This window comes from Saccoglossus kowalevskii, chromosome 21, assembly GCF_978046115.1.
Source record: "Saccoglossus kowalevskii chromosome 21, keSacKowa6.1, whole genome shotgun sequence".
Classification (NCBI taxonomy): domain Eukaryota; kingdom Metazoa; phylum Hemichordata; class Enteropneusta; family Harrimaniidae; genus Saccoglossus; species Saccoglossus kowalevskii.
In genome coordinates this window covers 15,029,858-15,049,864 of record NC_140661.1, presented here as the reverse complement: position 1 = coordinate 15,049,864, position 20,007 = coordinate 15,029,858, and the positions used below count along the sequence as shown (strand labels likewise).

At 36.6% G+C, this 20,007-nt stretch overlaps 1 protein-coding gene and 1 long non-coding RNA gene across 2 annotated transcripts; both read left to right on the top strand.

Moving 5' to 3' along the window:
- The first annotated feature begins 11,782 nt into the window (after positions 1–11,782).
- On the top strand, positions 11,783–14,646 carry LOC144364594 (uncharacterized). The gene is made up of 2 exons (XR_013422889.2): positions 11,783–11,848; positions 13,756–14,646. It is a non-coding gene; the product is annotated as an uncharacterized LOC144364594 (long non-coding RNA).
- Positions 14,647–14,699: 53 nt separating this feature from the next.
- Positions 14,700–19,763, top strand: LOC146729654 (uncharacterized). Its single transcript, XM_085495044.1, has one exon. The coding sequence runs from the start codon at positions 14,700–14,702 to the stop codon at positions 16,770–16,772; it is 2,073 nt and encodes a 690-aa protein (XP_085351170.1). The 3' UTR covers positions 16,773–19,763.
- Positions 19,764–20,007: the final 244 nt, after the last annotated feature.

Here is a 20,007-nt window from a genome sequence, read left to right as displayed (position 1 = left end):
TTGCTTCAATTTAATTGCTCATTTGCATATAATAGTGATACATTAGTGCCTGAACTTGCAGACCTTGACTAAGGTTCCCTCGAAGTCACATTCCCTGAGCCCCCTTCCCAATCGAGTCTGTGACATATTCAACTCCTCTTTGTAGGACTCGTACACAGAACCTACCATTCATTGAACCAGTGCAGTCATTATTAGCTATCTGTGATCAGTTCGTTCACATGTATTTGTTGTTACATGTACATCAGTCCCATGATGGCTGTGTTAGTGTGCCACAGATTGAAGGAAGGGAGGAAAGTCTTCTAATGATTCTGGTGCTTTTGTTAACCCAGGCCTGTTGATACTTAAAGTAGATACCCCGGTAGTGTAATAAATGTACATATCAGTACTCAATTAGTTTAAGGTTGAAATCCATGTATATTAATTACCGAATTGAATAAATTAAGCAACTTGCTGATATCACAAGGGGTACTTACCCTAAACTTGGTACAGAAGTAGTCAAGACTACTCCACAGATGTGTATTTATATTGAAGTTGTCAAGGTATCCCAAAATCCACTAGTCACTTTTCAACGAAACATGATACATAGGCAGTCTGAGGTACTCCATGTATGTGATTAGTTTAAGAATGGAATATTCACATTAATTAATGCTTTCAATACCCTAAGCACACAGGATTTATACAATTTGTTATATTGACCCTGGACACCTGTATGTCACTGGTGTTATTACTATTTACATCAGTGTATCATTGTAAATAATTCTTCTTTTTATAACCTACTGTGAGATGAATAAACCCTGCATATATAATTTGTGGTCCATATCTAGAAATGATAAATATAATGTAGATTAGATGTTGCCCATTAAAAAAAATTGCCAAAAATTATGAAAAAAGAATTCTGCAGGGAAAAATATAACTGAAACCAAATCCTAAATGCATTGGTCTTGGGGAAAATATATTTCTCAGAATGGGTGAAAAATTAGCATTAAACAAAAAAGTGAAGAAAAAAAACATATTTTCTTTTTTTGCCATCGCTCCAACCCAGATGTTCTAATGGCCAACCCTTAACAGTGATGTATTACTGCTTATTATGTCTTTCAATCAGACATTCCTCTGTTTAGTTTAAATGCTCTAGATGTTGAAAACACCCCTAAGGCTCTGCACAAGCAAAAATGTATTACAAATATATACATTATATAATAAATATAAATACTGCCCTCATTTTTCCCGCATATTTCATTTTACTTACGTAACAGTACCGGGTATTAAGCATCGAATGTTGATTCTCTAGGTCAAGGTTCATAAAGTTTGAGTCAAAATTCTGTCACTTGAAGTTGTTTTCAGAAAGTTGGTCATAAATTTCATGACAATGTCCATTGGTTTATTATGTAGAATCATGAAACTATTGTCTCATAGCATCATGAAATAGCATTCTTGTGTCTGTTACAGTGACATATTTTGAGAAACTTGTCCAAATATTTTTAAAAAATTGCTATTTTTAGAACAATTCCATAAAGCACAATGTTGAAGAAAAATTATATTTTTTGACACATTTTAAAACCCAGATTTTTGAAAGAAAAAGTTCACCTAATATCCGCAATATATAATTTCCCCAGACTACAATTTGAGATATGCCATAATATCTCTGCCATAGGAACGTATCATAAATATTATAATACCACCAAAATGACCACTATCCACTAAAATAAAACCATAATTTTCTAGAAAATTAAGCGGGCGTCTAGTCAATATTCTTATATTGGCCGGAAGTACAAGTTTATTGGAAAATGTATAAAATCTTGGTTTTTGCAAACATCACGGAGGGGAGGGGAGGGGGAGGGGAGGGGTGGTTCAAATTATTATACATGTATGTTCACAGTACTATTTGTGTAACCCTTCTAACAGCTGCAGTAAAATAAAGTCACTTTTTAGGCTTATACAAAGATGTTGCTTTTTTGCAATTTCCTGTACCAATCAAGTGCGCCACATACGGTGAAATGAAGAAATGTCAACTGCGCATACATATTCAGGTCTCATGCCACTAATTAACCAATGTCAATTTAAATGCCTAGCAAGGACCAATGAAATTTTTTAAATATTATTTTTCTCAGGCGCTCCCTGTTTGAGGGCGTAATCACCTGGGTCAGAGGTGAGACCAACATGTGGTCTTTTGTTTACTACTTAGCGGCTGTGTACCTGTGGGTTTATTCTGTGTGTTAATGGATGTTCTAATCTTGGTGTTTTTCCAGTGATTTCTCTTGGTGCAATCCAAATACAGTAGATGTGTCTTGTTTACCTGAGATTTGCAAGAGTTTGAGCTGGCCAACATGTTAGTTTTTTTCATATGGTTGATTACTGGCATGTTGATTTCCCATTTTTTGAGCCATATTTTCAACTTTCTTCGTCATTTTCATATAGCAATCTCGTCATATGTTAACATTATCGTCTATGGAAATTCAATTAGTGGTATGAGCCCTGCAGAGAACATGTCACTGTTTCTGCCTGCTGTAATTAGGAAAAATATGTTAACATTTAAAGATAAACGGTGCCGTCGAGTGGAACGACATACTAGTATTTAAATTGGTAGTGCTCAAGTCCGAGTTCTTGACGTGGTATAAACCTATATGTACACGTATTTCCTGCAACGTTTAAAGCGCGGTGGTCGTCGCGCAGCGCGTGTTCGAATTTCATGTAAATAAACAATGTATTTTACACGTGTTGTATACGTCGCTATGAGTCCCATATCGAACAGGACGCGGCGGGACGTCTGCCGCCCTTTAAAAATCAACCGAAGTGCATTGTTGTACGCTACATGTAGACCACGCAACTTCTCCATACATTTAAGCAATAGTTACTCTATAAAAATGAGCGAAAAAAGTACATTTCACAATTCGGCAAGATCAGTAAAACACACCTTTGAAAATATAATGTAAGTGAGAAGTAGCGAATGGTGGAATGCTCAAATGAAATTGAAATGCAAGTTACCTATAATTCATAGCATTCCAGTGGCGGATTTAGAGGGGGGCGAGGGCCCCCTATTTTTAACAACCAACAAAAAAATCAGCAATTCTCAATTTAGTGAAACGCCAAAATTAAAGCGCGATGGTCGTCGCGCAGCGCGTGTTCAAATTTCATGTAAATAAACAATGTATTTTACACGCGTTGTAATGTATACGTCGCTATCGAACAGGAAGCGGCACGACGACTGCCCAATTACACTACAATGTCTAGCGTTTTGTATGCGAAAGTGCTCGTGACTAACTTGCTTGGGAGAAAAAAGTCCAGAAATTCGCAGCGTCGCAATCCGATCATCACGCCGCCATGTCAACCTAACAACACGTGACTCACCAACAAGACGCGTACAACCTTGGCAGATAAACGCAAACCACAGCAGCTCGCGCTCTTCGATATTTTTCCACGAAAGAAAGGTTTGTTTCCATTTTTCATGTTCGAACTTATAATTTTAAGTTAGAGTAAAAAGAGGCCTAGGGTTGTTCTCCTTGTAGGTCCAGAAACGTTAGCCATACCGTAACGATAGTTTTAATTTTGACCCTGTTTGATATAGGCCCGCCTGCTCCATGCTCCATGCATTTCTGACAAGATATTTTCTTCAGGTTTTTTGTAAACGTGCGGCTACTTTCGTATTTCTTCTGCAAGTGCATCGTCCTCTGAAATATTTCTTGATGTTTTCATGATGAGTACACAATATTTCAAGACTATTCAAATATTAAAACAAGATTTTGAAATCAGATAAAAATGCTGCTAGGAAGCTAAAACAAAAGAAACCAATGGAACTTCATTTAAATTTTGAAATGACAGCGGCATGCCTTTAACTTTGCGATTATTCCAATCGATTTATAAAGTTTTGATGATGTATTCGTAATTTCCCCTGTCATGTCTCAAGCAATTATATTATGTGGAAAAAGTTTACCAAACGATCCGAATAAAAGGTGTGATTTCACAGGCCCGCTATTTTCAAACAATAGTATTTTCTCTTCAGCCAAAGTCAACCCCCTTAATGAAGATAACGAAGTCAACCCCCCTGATGAAGATAATGACCAACCCTCTCCGTCAGACCTTTCTGACGGAGAATCAGAATTTGACCAAAATGAAGATGCTGTTCCTTCCTAATCGAGTACTGCTGCAATCAGTGCCACTGTTGAGCGAACCAATTCGGCGCTGAGCTTCGTGAAGAATACCTATAGGTCAACCATGGGTGAAGACAAGTTCAATGTTCTGGTTCTTCTCTTCGTGCATAAGGAAATTTCCACTTGACTACGGAAAAGTTATTGATAAGTATGCTCGGAAACATCCAAGACGTATGCTCTTTGCTAATCCATTATCAAATTGATCAGATAAATTACCATTGGACAATGATGACAGGTTTTTTTTTCAGTGTTTCATGAACTATTTCAGAATGAGTGGTAATGTAAATACCGGTATATCGAATGTTAAAAAAACTGTGGTATGTAACTGGGATTATAAAACGAATGATGATTAATTTCTGATTATTTTCGGAATTATTCAATAATACCCTGCATTGCATCTATCATAGATTATCTTATTGGAATATCATGTACGGTGTGGAGTCAATACTAATAATGAGAGAAAAGATTTAACTAAGTAGCCCTTGTCGTCCACCAATTGTCAGGCACTTTATTATAGACAACTTTCGGGAGAAAAGCTCTGAATTTGCCGTCTTTATACAATAGCAAAAGCTGTTCACCTTCAGGATGATAATTTAACTAGACTTTCCTGACAGCATTTTATTAAGTTGAGGAGTTCTTATAATAAATGTAGGTTCCTTTTCAGTACTTTTCAGATGTGGATATTGTTACCCTAAAAAATGAGTGATTATATTAGGAAATTATGCCCAAAGTGCTTGGAAATCGCATCTGTGCGCATCTAGAATTTAAAAATTTTCTGGGAGAGTACCCCCAGACCCCTCGTAATGCTGAACAAAAATAAAAAAAACGAACGTGAATTGGGACGAATGTGAAATGGGACAAATCGACTCGTTGGACGAATCGACTTGTGGGACGAATGTGATTTGGGACGAATTGAATGTGAATCTGCGTACCTGAGAGTACCCCCAGCTGCCTCAGAGTCCGTCTGTATGTCTCCGCTTCGGTGGGTGGGTTTGTTGGTAGCCAAGCGGAGGCGGCTGGGGTAGCTTCGGAGCAACCTCGCCCATATTTGTTTTTTGTTTTTGCATTCCTCTTTGTTGTTAAATATTTTGGTACGCTGTTCAGAACTGTTTTCGAAAACTATTCGACAGGTGGCCAAGGAGTCCAAGTTATCATTATCATCCACCTACCGATCAAATAGTTTTTAAATCGTTGAATCCAACGAGGAACGTTGAATACAATGAACAAGTACAATTTGCAATGACCAATTCACAATCGACCAGACGACCAGAAAACCGATTGAATTGAGAAATTCACCCGACATGCGGGGAATGGGTTTGTTGTGTCGATAGTACGAGCTGGATCTACAAAACTGAAAACAAATATTAAAAATTTACTATTTATGTTGGGTATAAAACATATTTATAGAAATTATTTAACGAAATTATAGATAATCACACTGTGTCAACAATTTGTTTGATAACGATATGGGTGATTCCGGATGTTACAATACCACATACTATAGTACCCGTTTAATAATTAAAAATCGGTACGATACACACATACGCCCTCACAGTTTTCCCTTCACCGGACATCAGACACATACTAGTTTATATTTACTTGCCCAGAGAGCTCTGTTTTCACCCACTCAAATAAAACATATATTTCGACTAAATGCTAAAATTGAAAACTAATTTTTTGTTAATGTTTAAAGTCGGCGACCAAGTCTTACGTACAATGTAAACTTCATTATCATAATTATCACAAAGTTAGAGGTCTCTCTCCAGCTCGTGGCTTAAGTATACTTAAGAGGTCACAACGCGTGGATTCCAAAGTTGAAGATCGACCCCAGATCGACTCGACACAGATGTTTTAGAAACCAACTCTATGAATTATTGTCCCTCGATTTCAAGTAAGTGTGCGTGTGTAGTGAACAACGTATGAAAATAACGGCACGCAATTTTGTAGAGGCGTGGCATCGTGGGGGGAATTCCCAATGGCGAGGTAAACAGGACGACCTTCACCGTGCAGCCTTGATTTTAAGGTTCGCACATATATATATCAGATATTGATTACGATCACACCGAATATATATAGCTGTTGAATAGTCCAGTGGGCGAGAAGACAGCTTAATACAAAATCGAAAGAGGAACACCGCTGTAAATAAGTACACGTCTTGCGCAGTACAGTGTCATTTTATGCACTATCTGCGCATGTCATGTGTACCAGTAGCAAATTGAGTTGATTGTAGAAAACTGATTCAATTAGTTATTAGGAAGTGAAAATTAGTCGTCTTACAGGATAAGTTAGTGATGTCAACTAGCATTATCAAATTGGCAAATTTTTGCATGTTAATAGTAAACAAATACTGGGATTGAAATAACATTTTTTATCACAATGTATAGACTAAGTATACATTTTGGTTTTGAGAATTATCTGAACCATTCGCAGTAAATTACACTAAATATATAAACTTTTTTTTAGGAAATCTATGCATTTATTCAGGTTGTGGTTGTGTTTTTTCAGGAACTCTATGATTAAGATTTTCAGGGGAAATTAATGTACACTACATACACTACTGTAAACTTGTTATTTTAAAGCTCACTGCTCACTGTAAGAGCAGTACAATGCACTTTAGACAATCTAAATACAAGGTCTTGTTGAAAAGTTTTAGGATTCATATAATGATCATTATTTCAGACACTAATTTACATAATTGACCATTGAAGAATACAGAAGACAGTGGCACTAATTAAATGATAAAAAACAATTATAATCTTGTATAACTTCGCTATTTCTCTACCGAATTGAATTAAGTTTTCAGCAGATGAAGTCAGCAAGAAGATCTACTGATTCTTACCAGTCAACTGTTACCCAGTTATTTTTTTTGTCATATAAATATGATATTATATTAATATGAATAAATTAAACCAACAAAAAATAACTGATTGTCATTTTTGTGAGTTTATCAAGTAACTTAGGCATAATTAGACTGGAATACTATTGCGAGTATAAATTTGAACATCATGTGAAACTGGAGTGCCTGTATCCATGGAAACCACTTTATTAATATCAATATTTGAGACTAAAGTACTACATTGACAACCAGAACAATCTGCTAAATTCATGTACTGCAAAAATAATTTATTTATTTCTTCATGAAGTGTCCTTCGCCTTATGTCTTTCTCTACTATTCAGCTTATTTATTGTTTCAAAAATGTTTTTACTTTTGTTATATATAATGTAGAGTTAAATGCTCCACCATCGTTGATAGCTGGATACCATTCTTGGAGATGATCAGCAACTTGCCTCACAGTAAAAATTTGTCCTTTTTAAACTGTCTGACGACAGAATAAATATCCCTGTGAGTTATTACTGGATCTGCCATCATGCTGCAATAACAAGAAATAAGCCTAGTTACTGAATGAACACAGTAAAGATTTTATTTGAACAGTAATTCAAAAAAAAAAACATACAAGCAGCTTACCAATTTTACAAACGATAATGATAGTTGATAAATTTGAAATATAATCTGCAGTAAAATGTACAGAAAATAAATAGAATTTTAAAAATTAAAAAAAAAAATGTACCAAAGACATTGTAAAAATTTGAGAAGAAAAATAAATATTTTTATCTTTTGTTTTAAAATTTCCTACAAACCAAAAATGTTTTGATCAACACTTCAAATTTTGTATTATTTCTACTCAAATTCAACAAGATCAATGAATAACTATAGTAAATTGCTAAAATCTATTGAAGGGGCTGTAAATGCAATAATTTGGAACAATTTCAACGCTACAATCAGCAATTTGTGGTTCATAACTTTATTCAATTATGACAGTTACGACATCGGTCAGAAAAAGACTAAATAACATTCACCTCACTAGTCAGAACGTCAACCTCAAATGCCCTGTCTGAGGACTGTAGCACAGTGCATGGAAAATTCGCATGGCTTAAACTGGTCACAGAGCAAGTGGTATATTGAGTAATTATGACTTGCGAGATACTCTGATATCAAGAACAAATATTGCAGATTACTAATTACATGTTATTGCTGTAATATATAACGATAACGTGGTACTTTGAAGTAAACATGCTAGAAATGCATTGTAAACTAGACAATGACTGCAAGTACCTTGGCTTGAATATGGGTTCCAATGCACGATTTCAAAGGGGCATATCATCAAAATATTACAATATTTAGCGGCCCAAGCATATACAACATTTCTGACCACTTTTTTCAAGATGTCAGCATTAATTTTTCAAAAAACCAAACAAAAACCAGACTGTGGTCTATTTCTGTCACTGATTCAGATCAAGGTCATGACGTCACTGGAAACCCTGCTGTGGTCTTCCTTGTGTGAAATCTGTTATCTATAAAATACCACTTTATTCTATAAGAGAGTTTTTGGGTGTTCATAGAAAATCTTCTAACAATGTAGGGATTCACTAGCACCACAGATGTAAGGTTTTACTAGCACCACAGATGTAGGGTTTCACTAGCACCACAGATGTAGGGTTTCACTGGCACCACAGATGTAGGGTTTTACTAGCACCACAGATGTAGAGTTTTACTAGCACCACATATGTAGGGTTTCACTAGCACCACAGATGTATGGTTTCACTAGCACCACAGATGTAGGGTTTCACTAGCACCACATATGTAGGGTTTCACTAGCACCACAGATGTAGGGTTTTACTAGCACCACAGATGTATGGTTTCACTAGCACCACAGATGTATGGTTTCACTAGCACCACAGATGTAGGGTTTCACTAGCACCACAGATGTAGGGTTTTACTAGCACCACATATGTAGGGTTTCACTGGCACCACAGATGTAGGGTTTCACTAGCACCACAGATGTAGGGTTTCACTAGCACCACAGATGTATGGTTTCACTAGCACCACAGATGTATGGTTTCACTGGCACCACAGATGTAGGGTTTCACTAGCACCACAGATGTATGGTTTCACTAGCACCACAGATGTAGGGTTTTACTAGCACCACAGATGTAGGGTTTCACTAGCACCACAGATGTAGGGTTTCACTAGCACCACAGATGTAGGGTTTCACTAGCACCACATATATAGGGTTTCACTAGCACCACAGATGTAGGGTTTCACTAGCACCACATATGTAGGGTTTCACTAGCACCACAGATGTAGGGTTTCACTAGCACCACATATGTAGGGTTTCACTAGCACCACAGATGTAGGGTTTTACTAGCACCACATATGTAGGGTTTGACTAGCACCACAGATGTAGGGTTTCACTAGCACCACATATGTAGGGTTTCACTAGCACCACAGATGTAGGGTTTCACTAGCACCACAGATGCAGGGTTTTACTAGCACCACAGATGTAGGGTTTTACTAGCACCACAGATGTATGGTTTCACTAGCACCACAGATGTAGGGTTTCACTAGCACCACAGATGTAGGGTTTCACTAGCACCACATATATAGGGTTTCACTAGCACCACAGATGTAGGGTTTCACTAGCACCACATATGTAGGGTTTCACTAGCACCACAGATGTATGGTTTCACTAGCACCACAGATGTATGGTTTCACTAGCACCACAGATGTAGGGTTTTACTAGCACCACAGATGTATGGTTTTACTAGCACCACAGATGTATGGTTTCACTAGAACCACAGATGTAGGGTTTCACTAGCACCACATATGTAGTGTTTCACTAGCACCATAGATGTATGGTTTCACTGGCACCACAGATGTAGGGTTTTACTAGCACCACAGATGTAGGGTTTCACTAGCACCACAGATGTAGGGTTTTACTAGCACCACATATGTAGTGTTTCACTAGCAACATAGATGTATGGTTTCACTGGCACCATAGATGTATGGTTTCACTAGCACCACAGATGTAGGGTTTCACTAGCACCACAGATGTAGGGTTTTACTAGCACCACAGATGTAGGGTTTCACTAGCACCACAGATGTAGGGTTTCACTAGCATCACAGATGTAGGGTTTCACTAGCACCACAGATGTAGGGTTTTACTAGCACCACAGATGTAGGGTTTCACTAGCACCACAGATGTAGGGTTTTACTAGCACCACAGATGTAAGGTTTTACTAGCACCACAGATGTAGGGTTTCACTAGCACCACAGATGTAGGGTTTCACTAGCACAACAGATGTATGGTTTCACTAGCACCACAGATGTATGGTTTCACTAGCACCACAGATGTAGGGTTTCACTAGCACCACAGATGTAGGGTTTCACTGGCACCACAGATGTAGGGTTTCACTAGCACCACAGATGTATGGTTTCACTAGCACCACAGATGTAGGGTTTCACTAGCACCACAGATGTAGGGTTTCACTAGCACCACAGATGTAGGGTTTCACTAGCACCACAGATGTATGGTTTCACTAGCACCACATATGTATGGTTTTACTAGCACCACAGATGTATGGTTTCACTAGAACCACAGATGTATGGTTTCACTAGCACCACAGATGTAGGGTTTCACTAGCACCACAGATGTAGGGTTTCACTAGCACCACAGATGTAGGGTTTCACTAGCACCACATATGTAGTGTTTCACTAGCACCATAGATGTATGGTTTCACTGGCACCACAGATGTAGGGTTTCACTAGCACCACAGATGTAGGGTTTTACTAGCACCACAGATGTAGGGTTTCACTAGCACCACAGATGTAGGGTTTCACTGGCACCACAGATGTAGGGTTTCACTAGCACCACAGATGTAGGGTTTCACTAGCACCACAGATGTAGGGTTTCACTAGCACCACAGATGTAGGGTTTCACTAGCACCACAGATGTAGGGTTTTACTAGCACCACAGATGTATGGTTTCACTAGCACCACATATGTATGGTTTCACTAGCACCACAGATGTAGGGTTTCACTAGCACCACAGATGTAGGGTTTTACTAGCACCACAGATGTAGGGTTTCACTAGCACCACATATGTAGGGTTTCACTGGCACCACAGATGTAGGGTTTTACTAGCACCACATATATAGGGTTTTACTAGCACCACAGATGTAGGGTTTCACTAGCACCACAGATGTAGGGTTTTACTGGCACCACAGATGTATGGTTTCACTAGCACCACAGATGTAGGGTTTCACTGGCACCACAGATGTATGGTTTCACTAGCACCACAGATGTAGGGTTTTACTAGCACCACAGATGTAGGGTTTTACTAGCACCACAGATGTAGGGTTTCACTAGCACCACAGATGTAGGGTTTCACTAGCACCACAGATGTAGGGTTTTACTAGCACCACAGATGTATGGTTTCACTAGCACCACAGATGTAGGGATTCACTAGCACCACAGATGTAGGGTTTTACTAGCACCACATATGTAGGGTTTCACTGGCACCACAGATGTAGGGTTTCACTAGCACCACAGATGTAGGGTTTCACTAGCACCACAGATGTAGGGTTTCACTAGCACCACAGATGTAGGGTTTTACTAGCACCACATATGTAGGGTTTCACCGGCACCACAGATGTAGGGTTTCACTGGCACCACAGATGTAGAGTTTTACTCACAAATTATGTTTCTAAATTTGCAGGTGTGCAATTCTCAACAAATCATCAGTCTTCTACATCTATGTGACGAATCCATTTGAGAACTTCGACTAATTGGTTGCAGATTTCTGACCACTATTACTAAGAATATCTTGAATATATAATATATATATATATATACACCCATGAATGTAAGTACTGTATATAGACTAATTTAGGTGTCGCGTTTAGATATTAGATTAGAATTCATGCATGTGCACTTATTTCATGATTCAATTCATGATGGTCGAATATAAGCCATTATAGTGCTACAAATTCTGCCATTCCCAAACCCAATCTTAGTAATGCATAACTGATTTTGTTGGTACAGAACTTGCACTTATTGAAATTGAAAGGATTCAAAATGGCCACTTGGTGACCATTTTGTTTTGAACAAATAATGTTCCTGAATCTTATCTCTGACATGGAATGACCAACTATGCTAAATATTTTAACATATATCTATTATCTTCTTACCCATATGCATATACAATTATTGTATAATCCAATTCAAGATGACGAAATGACCACCAGTCTATCTCACCCAAATTTTTCTGCACTTTTTTCTGATATTCTTAAATATTTCTAGAAATGAACTCTTTATTTTGGAGCCAACAGACAAAATTTGACTAAATTTTCAGATTTTACTCAAAAAATGTGGCTATTTTGCCCCAATCTTCTGAGGGAAATTGCAGACTATTTTGTGAAATTTTTGATGAAAAGATAGAAAAGGTCAAAGTTTAAACAAATCACAAAAATCATTTCAAGCTTAGACAAATTATGTTTGAACTTCATATTGACATTAAACATAATGGTACTTTCTTTTTGCCATTTTATTTTAACATAATTTTATTTTTACATTTCCATATGAAATTGCATTGAAAATTGATGAAGATTATTGTCATTAAATCTCTTTGTTAAAAATTTAAGAAAATTGAAACGAACTTTGTTATTATTATATCATGATTTTTGTTTGTGGACTGTGACATCTGGTGTCTAAATTAGAGTGATAACTAAATTTGGAATAGAATACACTATTAATATTTGACTTAATAAGCAACCAATCAATATGACTGGTTTTCATGGCACAAAATTATTTGTTTTGACCATATGTTGGGTAGTCCATCAGTTAGATACTTGAAGTCATGCAGACAATTGTAAATACAATATAAATATTCAACTAACTTTGTGTAGGACAACCCATATTTAGTTATTTTGGTATATCAACAGAAAGATATTTTTAATTATTTTAGAATTTCCAGTATCACATTTGCTTTGTTAGAAGCGCATATTAACCGAAAATTGTATTGGCTTAATACTAATTCATTAAAATATTACTCATTTTTACCATTATTGGTAATCTCTGTGCCTTGGACTATTGCTAGTTTCAAGCCCTTGATTTAGATGTACTAAGTTAACCATGTTAGCAACACTTATGACTAAAGGCCTCTGCGTTGATCATAAAGCATTGATCATAAAAACAAATTGAAGAAATCATGACTGTTTCAAGTTTTAGGCATAAACAAACATTGTATGTAACCCTGATAATGTTTGCGCATGTCCGGGCAGTACTTTTATGACATACTGCAAGGATATTTTAAATATATTTTTCCACAAGCCAAGAAACTGGGTAACCTTGAGTCTATAGTCCAATCTTACTCCATTGTTGCAAAGCATATATATAATTTCAACTCATTCACAAATGTTATATTGACACATTCTCTATACAGGGTCCAAAAGCATGATTTTCACAAAAGGGTTAAGGAATTGAACTCTAGATATGAGCGATCATAAAGCTCAGACGACGATGTTTGGGTATTCCCTATGTAAACTCACATGGCAGTGTTTAAAATGTATACTTCAAATACACAAAATAAATCCAAATATGATCATGTAATGTGAAAGCTGTACTGTACGATGAACATTATGATCAATTTGATGACTTACTCAGACTAAAATATCATGTAACACCTATATTTTTTAATGACTTCATTTGCAATATTGAACCCATTTGTTGAGTGAATGTGAAAGTGATTAAGCTGCTATTTTCTTATTGTAGGTTACCACTATTGTATGTCGAATATCAACTTGAAAACATCACTCTGAGAGAAAAGCTTGTTAGCTACATCAGTGAGTTGTATCTTCTGTCAAAGAAAAATAGAAAAGTGGACGTGTCTTAGACAGAGCTTGTTTTCTAGAAATTGAAGGTCACAAAACTACGAGGATATCTTGTGTGTATGTGTACGAGAGTAATTTATCACATATAACATTTTGAAATTACATTTCTGCTAAAGCACTCCCTGGAAAATGAGTGAGGTACAAGATGTTGACACACGTCACCCATGCACAATGTGTATAGAGGTATTTAGTAGTAAAACACATTTGAAATTGCACATGCAAACACATACAAGTGTGAATTTACACACTTGTGATGAATGTGGGAAATGCTTCTCTCAGGAGGGCACTTTGTTGATACACAAAAAACTTCATAGTGCAAATAAGAACTGTGAATGTGATGTCTGTGGTATAAAATTCCCACACCAGGGTGCCCTAATGCAACATGCAAAGTCCCATACTACTGAACATGATGAGAATGTTCCAAAAACTGGTTCTGCAAAAATCGTTATGGAAACAGATTTATTGAATAAGCCATACAAATGTGAAACATGTGGCAAGGCATACCGTGTCAAATATCATTGCACCATGCACCAGAGAGGACACATTAACAAGAAATACAAATGTGAGACATGTGGGGCACAGTTCAGACTGCTACGTGCTTTGCAACACCACAAGCGGGAACATACTTGTAAAATACCATTTAAGTGTGATCAGTGTAAAGAGGTCTTTTCCGACAAGAAAAAATTATGGGTTCATCAACAAACACATCTTAATAAGCCTAACCAATGTAGATTCTGTGGAAAATCATTTTCTCAGAAAGCATATATAAAAATACATGAGAGAAATCACACTGGGGAAAAGCCTTTTAACTGTGAGATTTGTGGAATGAAGTTTACTCGTCAAAGTTCTTTAAATACCCATGTGAAAAAGCATGCTGCGCTGAAGCCTTGCAAGTGTGAAACATGTGGCAGAACATTTTCTCATCCCTGGAATTTAAAAAAACATGCTGTAGTGCATGAGGAAAAACCATTCGTATGCAATGAATGTAGTTATGCATTTTCTCATGAAGATCAACTAACTGAACACAAAAAATTACACACTGAAGATAATCCATATAAGTGTAATATCTGTTCTAGGCATTTCTTCAGGAAAGCATCTCTAATGTCACATTGCACTTGGACACATGGAGGTGCGAAATGGGAAAAATGTGAAATTTGTAAAAGGCAGTTTTCCACACTAAACAAACTAAAAATCCATAACAGAATACATACTGGTAAAAAAGTTTATCAGTGTAACCAATGTGGCAGGAAGTATTCCCATCATGCTACCCTTAGGCGACACCTCAGAACACATGCTGAAAATGAAGAACAATCTCCTGAAACTCTTAAGATAGATGAAAAGAAAGACAGTAATGTCAAGGAAAAGTCTGTCACTTCTGAAAATCCTCAGAGCTTGATTAATGATGATGAAGCAAGGGAGACCGAGAATTCTTCTGTAAATCAACCTATGCATTTACTACTTAGGTGTGGGTATTGTTCCTTTAAAACATCAACTGATCGGGCGATGCAACGACATAATTTTACAAAACATGGCTTACGGGAGATGGAAACACAATTTAATAGCGAAGTTTTTCAAGAAACAACAATAAATGATGCCACAAATTCAAGAAGAATGTCCCCATGTGAATTAGCTCAGGAGTTGCCAAGCTCGAGTCAAGGAACTTTAGATGAAGTCAAACCACTATGCCTCTCTTCTTCTTACAAATCTAGTGAAGAAATCAATCCACGATCATCTGAATTATATGGTGACTCTCCGGACCAGGAAAATAACTGTTCTGTGAATATTGGTCAAGAAGATATCTCAACTGAAGAGGAAAATAGGGTGCATCAAGAGGAGGAGGAGGAGGAGGAGGAAGAAGAGGGGGAGGAGGAGGAGCAAATCTTGGGTTCTAATCATCCTGCTTCCGAAGCACAACTAGTTCAACAAGACAACAATGCATATGAACATCAACAAGTCAGTAATGACCCTCAAAATACTGTGCCTGATGTCCATGCAAGCCAGATGGTGGTGTATAATGAAGCAAGCGGAAGTGGTATACAAATAAACAATGCACGTTCATTGGTTGTTAGCCAGCAGGAATTAGAATTATTTTCTCCACATCAGGACAATACAATAACCAGTGGAGTGGAGCAGTGCAGTACATTATTTATAACCACTACAGATAGTGATGAATACGAGAAACAGGCTCTATTACCACATGCAGATGACGCACTAACCATGTCAAATATACATGCACCTATAATAGAAAATGTAGGAGCACCTACAACTGAGCATGTACCAGTAGGTGTAATTGAAGATGTATGTGGAACAGAACCTGTTGAGAACGAATTAGAATATTTCCCCGCTGATGCTACTAATCATATTCCACCCGATAACACTGTGGAGGCGAACCAGATTGCATCTGATAGTACAGTCAATGAGACAGATAACCTGCATAATTTTATTGATAATACTGAAGTGAAAGATGACCCAGAAACTGACTCTGGACAATGCAACTCTTCTGCAGATGCTGCAACACCAGTTAGTGATCAACCAGAACCAGACCCTGACCCTTTAGATGTAAAATGTGAAGTTGACGATGAATGCATCATACTTGAAAGTGAAGATGAAGGTAATAATCAACCTGTAACACTTAAGAGAGAAACGAGGTCACGAAGAAGGCTGGAGGGTGGTAGAAACTCTTCAGGTCCTGTTCACAAAAACAAGGAGGATAGTGCACAGGATGACCAGGATTTATTTCGATGTGCAGCTTGTCGTATTAATTATGAGAGCACAATGCTTTATATTATGCATAGAGGTTTCCATGGACCACGAGGACGATTCCATTGCAGTGTATGTAATAATATATGCCCAAATAGTGTCGAGTTCAATATACATATCAGTCGGCATCCATTGTAGATTGGTACTTAAGTTACTGGAGAAACATTGCACATATTCTCTTTGCCAATGCTAGACACATTCTCAATGTATATATGTATGACCTGTGAGGAACCTTGTAGGTGCTTGTGTTCAACCAAGCCTAGTCTCATCCTGGTTGTTGCATTAATTTGCTATACTACAATTATAAATAGAAGATGGTTACACAACCATGTGCCAAGCATGTTAGATAGTAAACTGTTATTTTTCAGTTTCTTGGATTTGTAATTCGAACTTATGTTAATAGCATATTTTATTGACTTCTTTTGCAGTTGGTTATTATATTTGCTTTAGTTACTGAAATCGTACCCTAGCCAACCTAGGAAATCACAATCTGTGATGGAAAGTGTTATAGGCATCGGTTTTATTTCTCAGAATCAGTCAGTTTTCTACATAACATGATGTCTTAATTACTGCACCTTTTATAAGTAGTTTGTATTAATTCTAGGCTTAGTGATGTTGTTGCATTAGCGCATGAGCCAAGCCTTAGTGCAGGTGCTGTCTCAAACACCTTGTGCTGTTCTACTGTCTTCTGTTCCAAACCGTGCATCAAAGTAGTTTAACGAATGTGTAAACATTTCTTTAAATGCATTTTCAACAAATGTATCAGTCAATGTGATGGGGAATACTGAATGAGATGTTATACTGTTGCTCAAATGCTAGTTTTTCTCTTGATTATGGTGAATCCAAAATTACAAACTCACAATTCTTCAATCTGAAATGGTTGACCCTTTGTCGACTTAAATTAAGCATCAACTATGATTGTTGTCATATGCTGGATATTCAAACTTATCACGCTTTCAGTGCTCAGGTATATTTGCTTGTTATTTTTTCCCATGGCTACGAAATATCACTCACTACTTGTCCACCTTCTCCTGAGAAGATGCATAAAATTCAAGCAGCATTGTGACCACTTGGTTGTCACACGACTTGTGGAGGATTCTATTTAGTTCAAGGATCTGGTCCTGTTGTGTAATCTCACCTCGGTAGGTTGTTCCAGAGTGGTTATAAACTAACATGTAATGCTGAACTTGTTCATGATGGTCACTCTGCAGCTCATTCAAGAGATTTCATTTCGACATTAGATGTGCATGACTTTTTCCTACACATACCAGTTTGCAAAGACAGTCTGTGGGAAAGTATACTAAGTGCAGGGTGTTTTACAAATGTTCATGAACAAGGTAATGATGTTACATTAATTGTTGGCCATTTCAGTCTTGTTAGATGCCACAGCAGCTTTCAGAAATATATTGCGCAGGGTATTTCTGGAGAACTTTCATCCAATTTTCTGGCCGCTTAGTTCCAATAGTTTGGATATTATGATGATGACATGTATATGGAATTTGACTAGTATTGAACTGTATTCTGGCATTTCCTTTAGGGTTTTAGCAATGAGCTCTGAATACTCTTCTCACTTTGTAGTGCAATATCTTCTTATATCTTACCTAGTTGATGTGTATGTACATGTCTCCATCTTTAAGGACAGCCTCCACATTCATTTTAGCTGAATTTTGTCAATTATGGTATGATATTGGTAATTAAACAGTTTATGATAATCAATACAACATAACACAAGTATGTATTTTACTAGTGAACAACAAAACTAGCATCTATTTTCTTATACCAAACTAAATATTTCTTGTTACAATAAACAACAGCACAGATTGAATAATCTTCAAAATTTCAATAGCAGACAACCATCTTTAAAATGCGTCTGGACCATTGAACCTGCATTTCACAGCAAATTCTTATTAAATGCATATTTTGTATGTATGTATGCTGTAACTATGCTAAAATAGCATAGTGAAACATGTGACTCTCAAAATGACGAACTTGTATTGCAGTTGGGATTCCATAAAAATCAAGATCATTGCAAGTTTGATTGAGATTAGTGAAACAAGTGTGCTTACTATTCATCAGGTCTGGCAAAGATTATTTAAACCATGCCAAATCAATAGAAAACTGGATGTAGTATTGTATTTTATAACAAACTTGTACCTTTTATATGTATATGATATTTTTATTTGAACCACATGTATATTATGTGTGTTGGAAGTATTGGAGGTTTGTAATTTTTAAAGGGCGGTGGTCGTTGCACAATGTATTTTCTAATTTCATATTAACAAACAATGTACTTTACACGTGTTGTGTACATCGTTATGAGTCCCATATCGAACATGGCGCAGTGCAAAGACCACCTCTCTTTAAGATTTGTATGAAACCTTATTTTTGTAGTTGAGTGATGTAGTTGCTAATGTTTGATTTGTTGCTTTCTCTATAACATGATTTTTCACCAACTGCTAATGGGTTAATAATACTATGTAGAATGTTTTTAACTCTTTGTGAAAATGGTGGTTTTATATACATGTATTATCAAATGGTGCTTTATAGTATAGCAGTAAGTGTAAACATTTTTAGTCAATGTATTTTTATGTAATAAATAATTTTATAATTATGCACAGCAAGTCACATATGCAGTTTGCACGCATATAGTAGTATGTCTGAAACAATGTTGAGGTTGTCAATCACTTCGTTGATATTGTGCTGGATTTTATAAATGTATATTGGTGGAGATCCTTAAATAATGGTGTTATTGAACATTAGTGTTGTGCATTTTTGGGAGATTGACATCCACCTGAGTAAATACAAGTATATATGTAAATGCATTGTATTTGAAGTATTTCGAATATTCAGGTTGTGTGATGGGTTTATATATATATATATAATCAGGAATAATATTGTCAAAATCTTAGCATGTGGATAATGCAAATTGGTCAGTAGTTAAATCTCCCAAAAATGTATTTGAATATATAGTATACTTGCTTTTTCTCTCGCATTAATTCAAGTATATGTAGCAGAAGCTACTTAAGCTTATGTTCTATTTGAAAATTGCATCATCATAAAAGTTGTGAGTGTTTTTGTGTGTGACAATATTTGTTAATAAATATTAATAAATCACTCTACAACCTATAATTATCACATTGTGTGTTATATACGAGTACAAGGGTTAGTGATATACATATGATTTCACAGGGTATCAATGTTCAATCTTTTTATTTCGACTTGGATATATGGTGTATGTCGAACAACAGGATGAGGTCACTCTGTTCAAAATACTACTTAGTCTTGTGGTGCCTATATCTTCTCACTGATTTGACCATGTACTATAGTGTAATATTCATGGCCGATGACAGTTCATTATACAGAAGGGAATTGA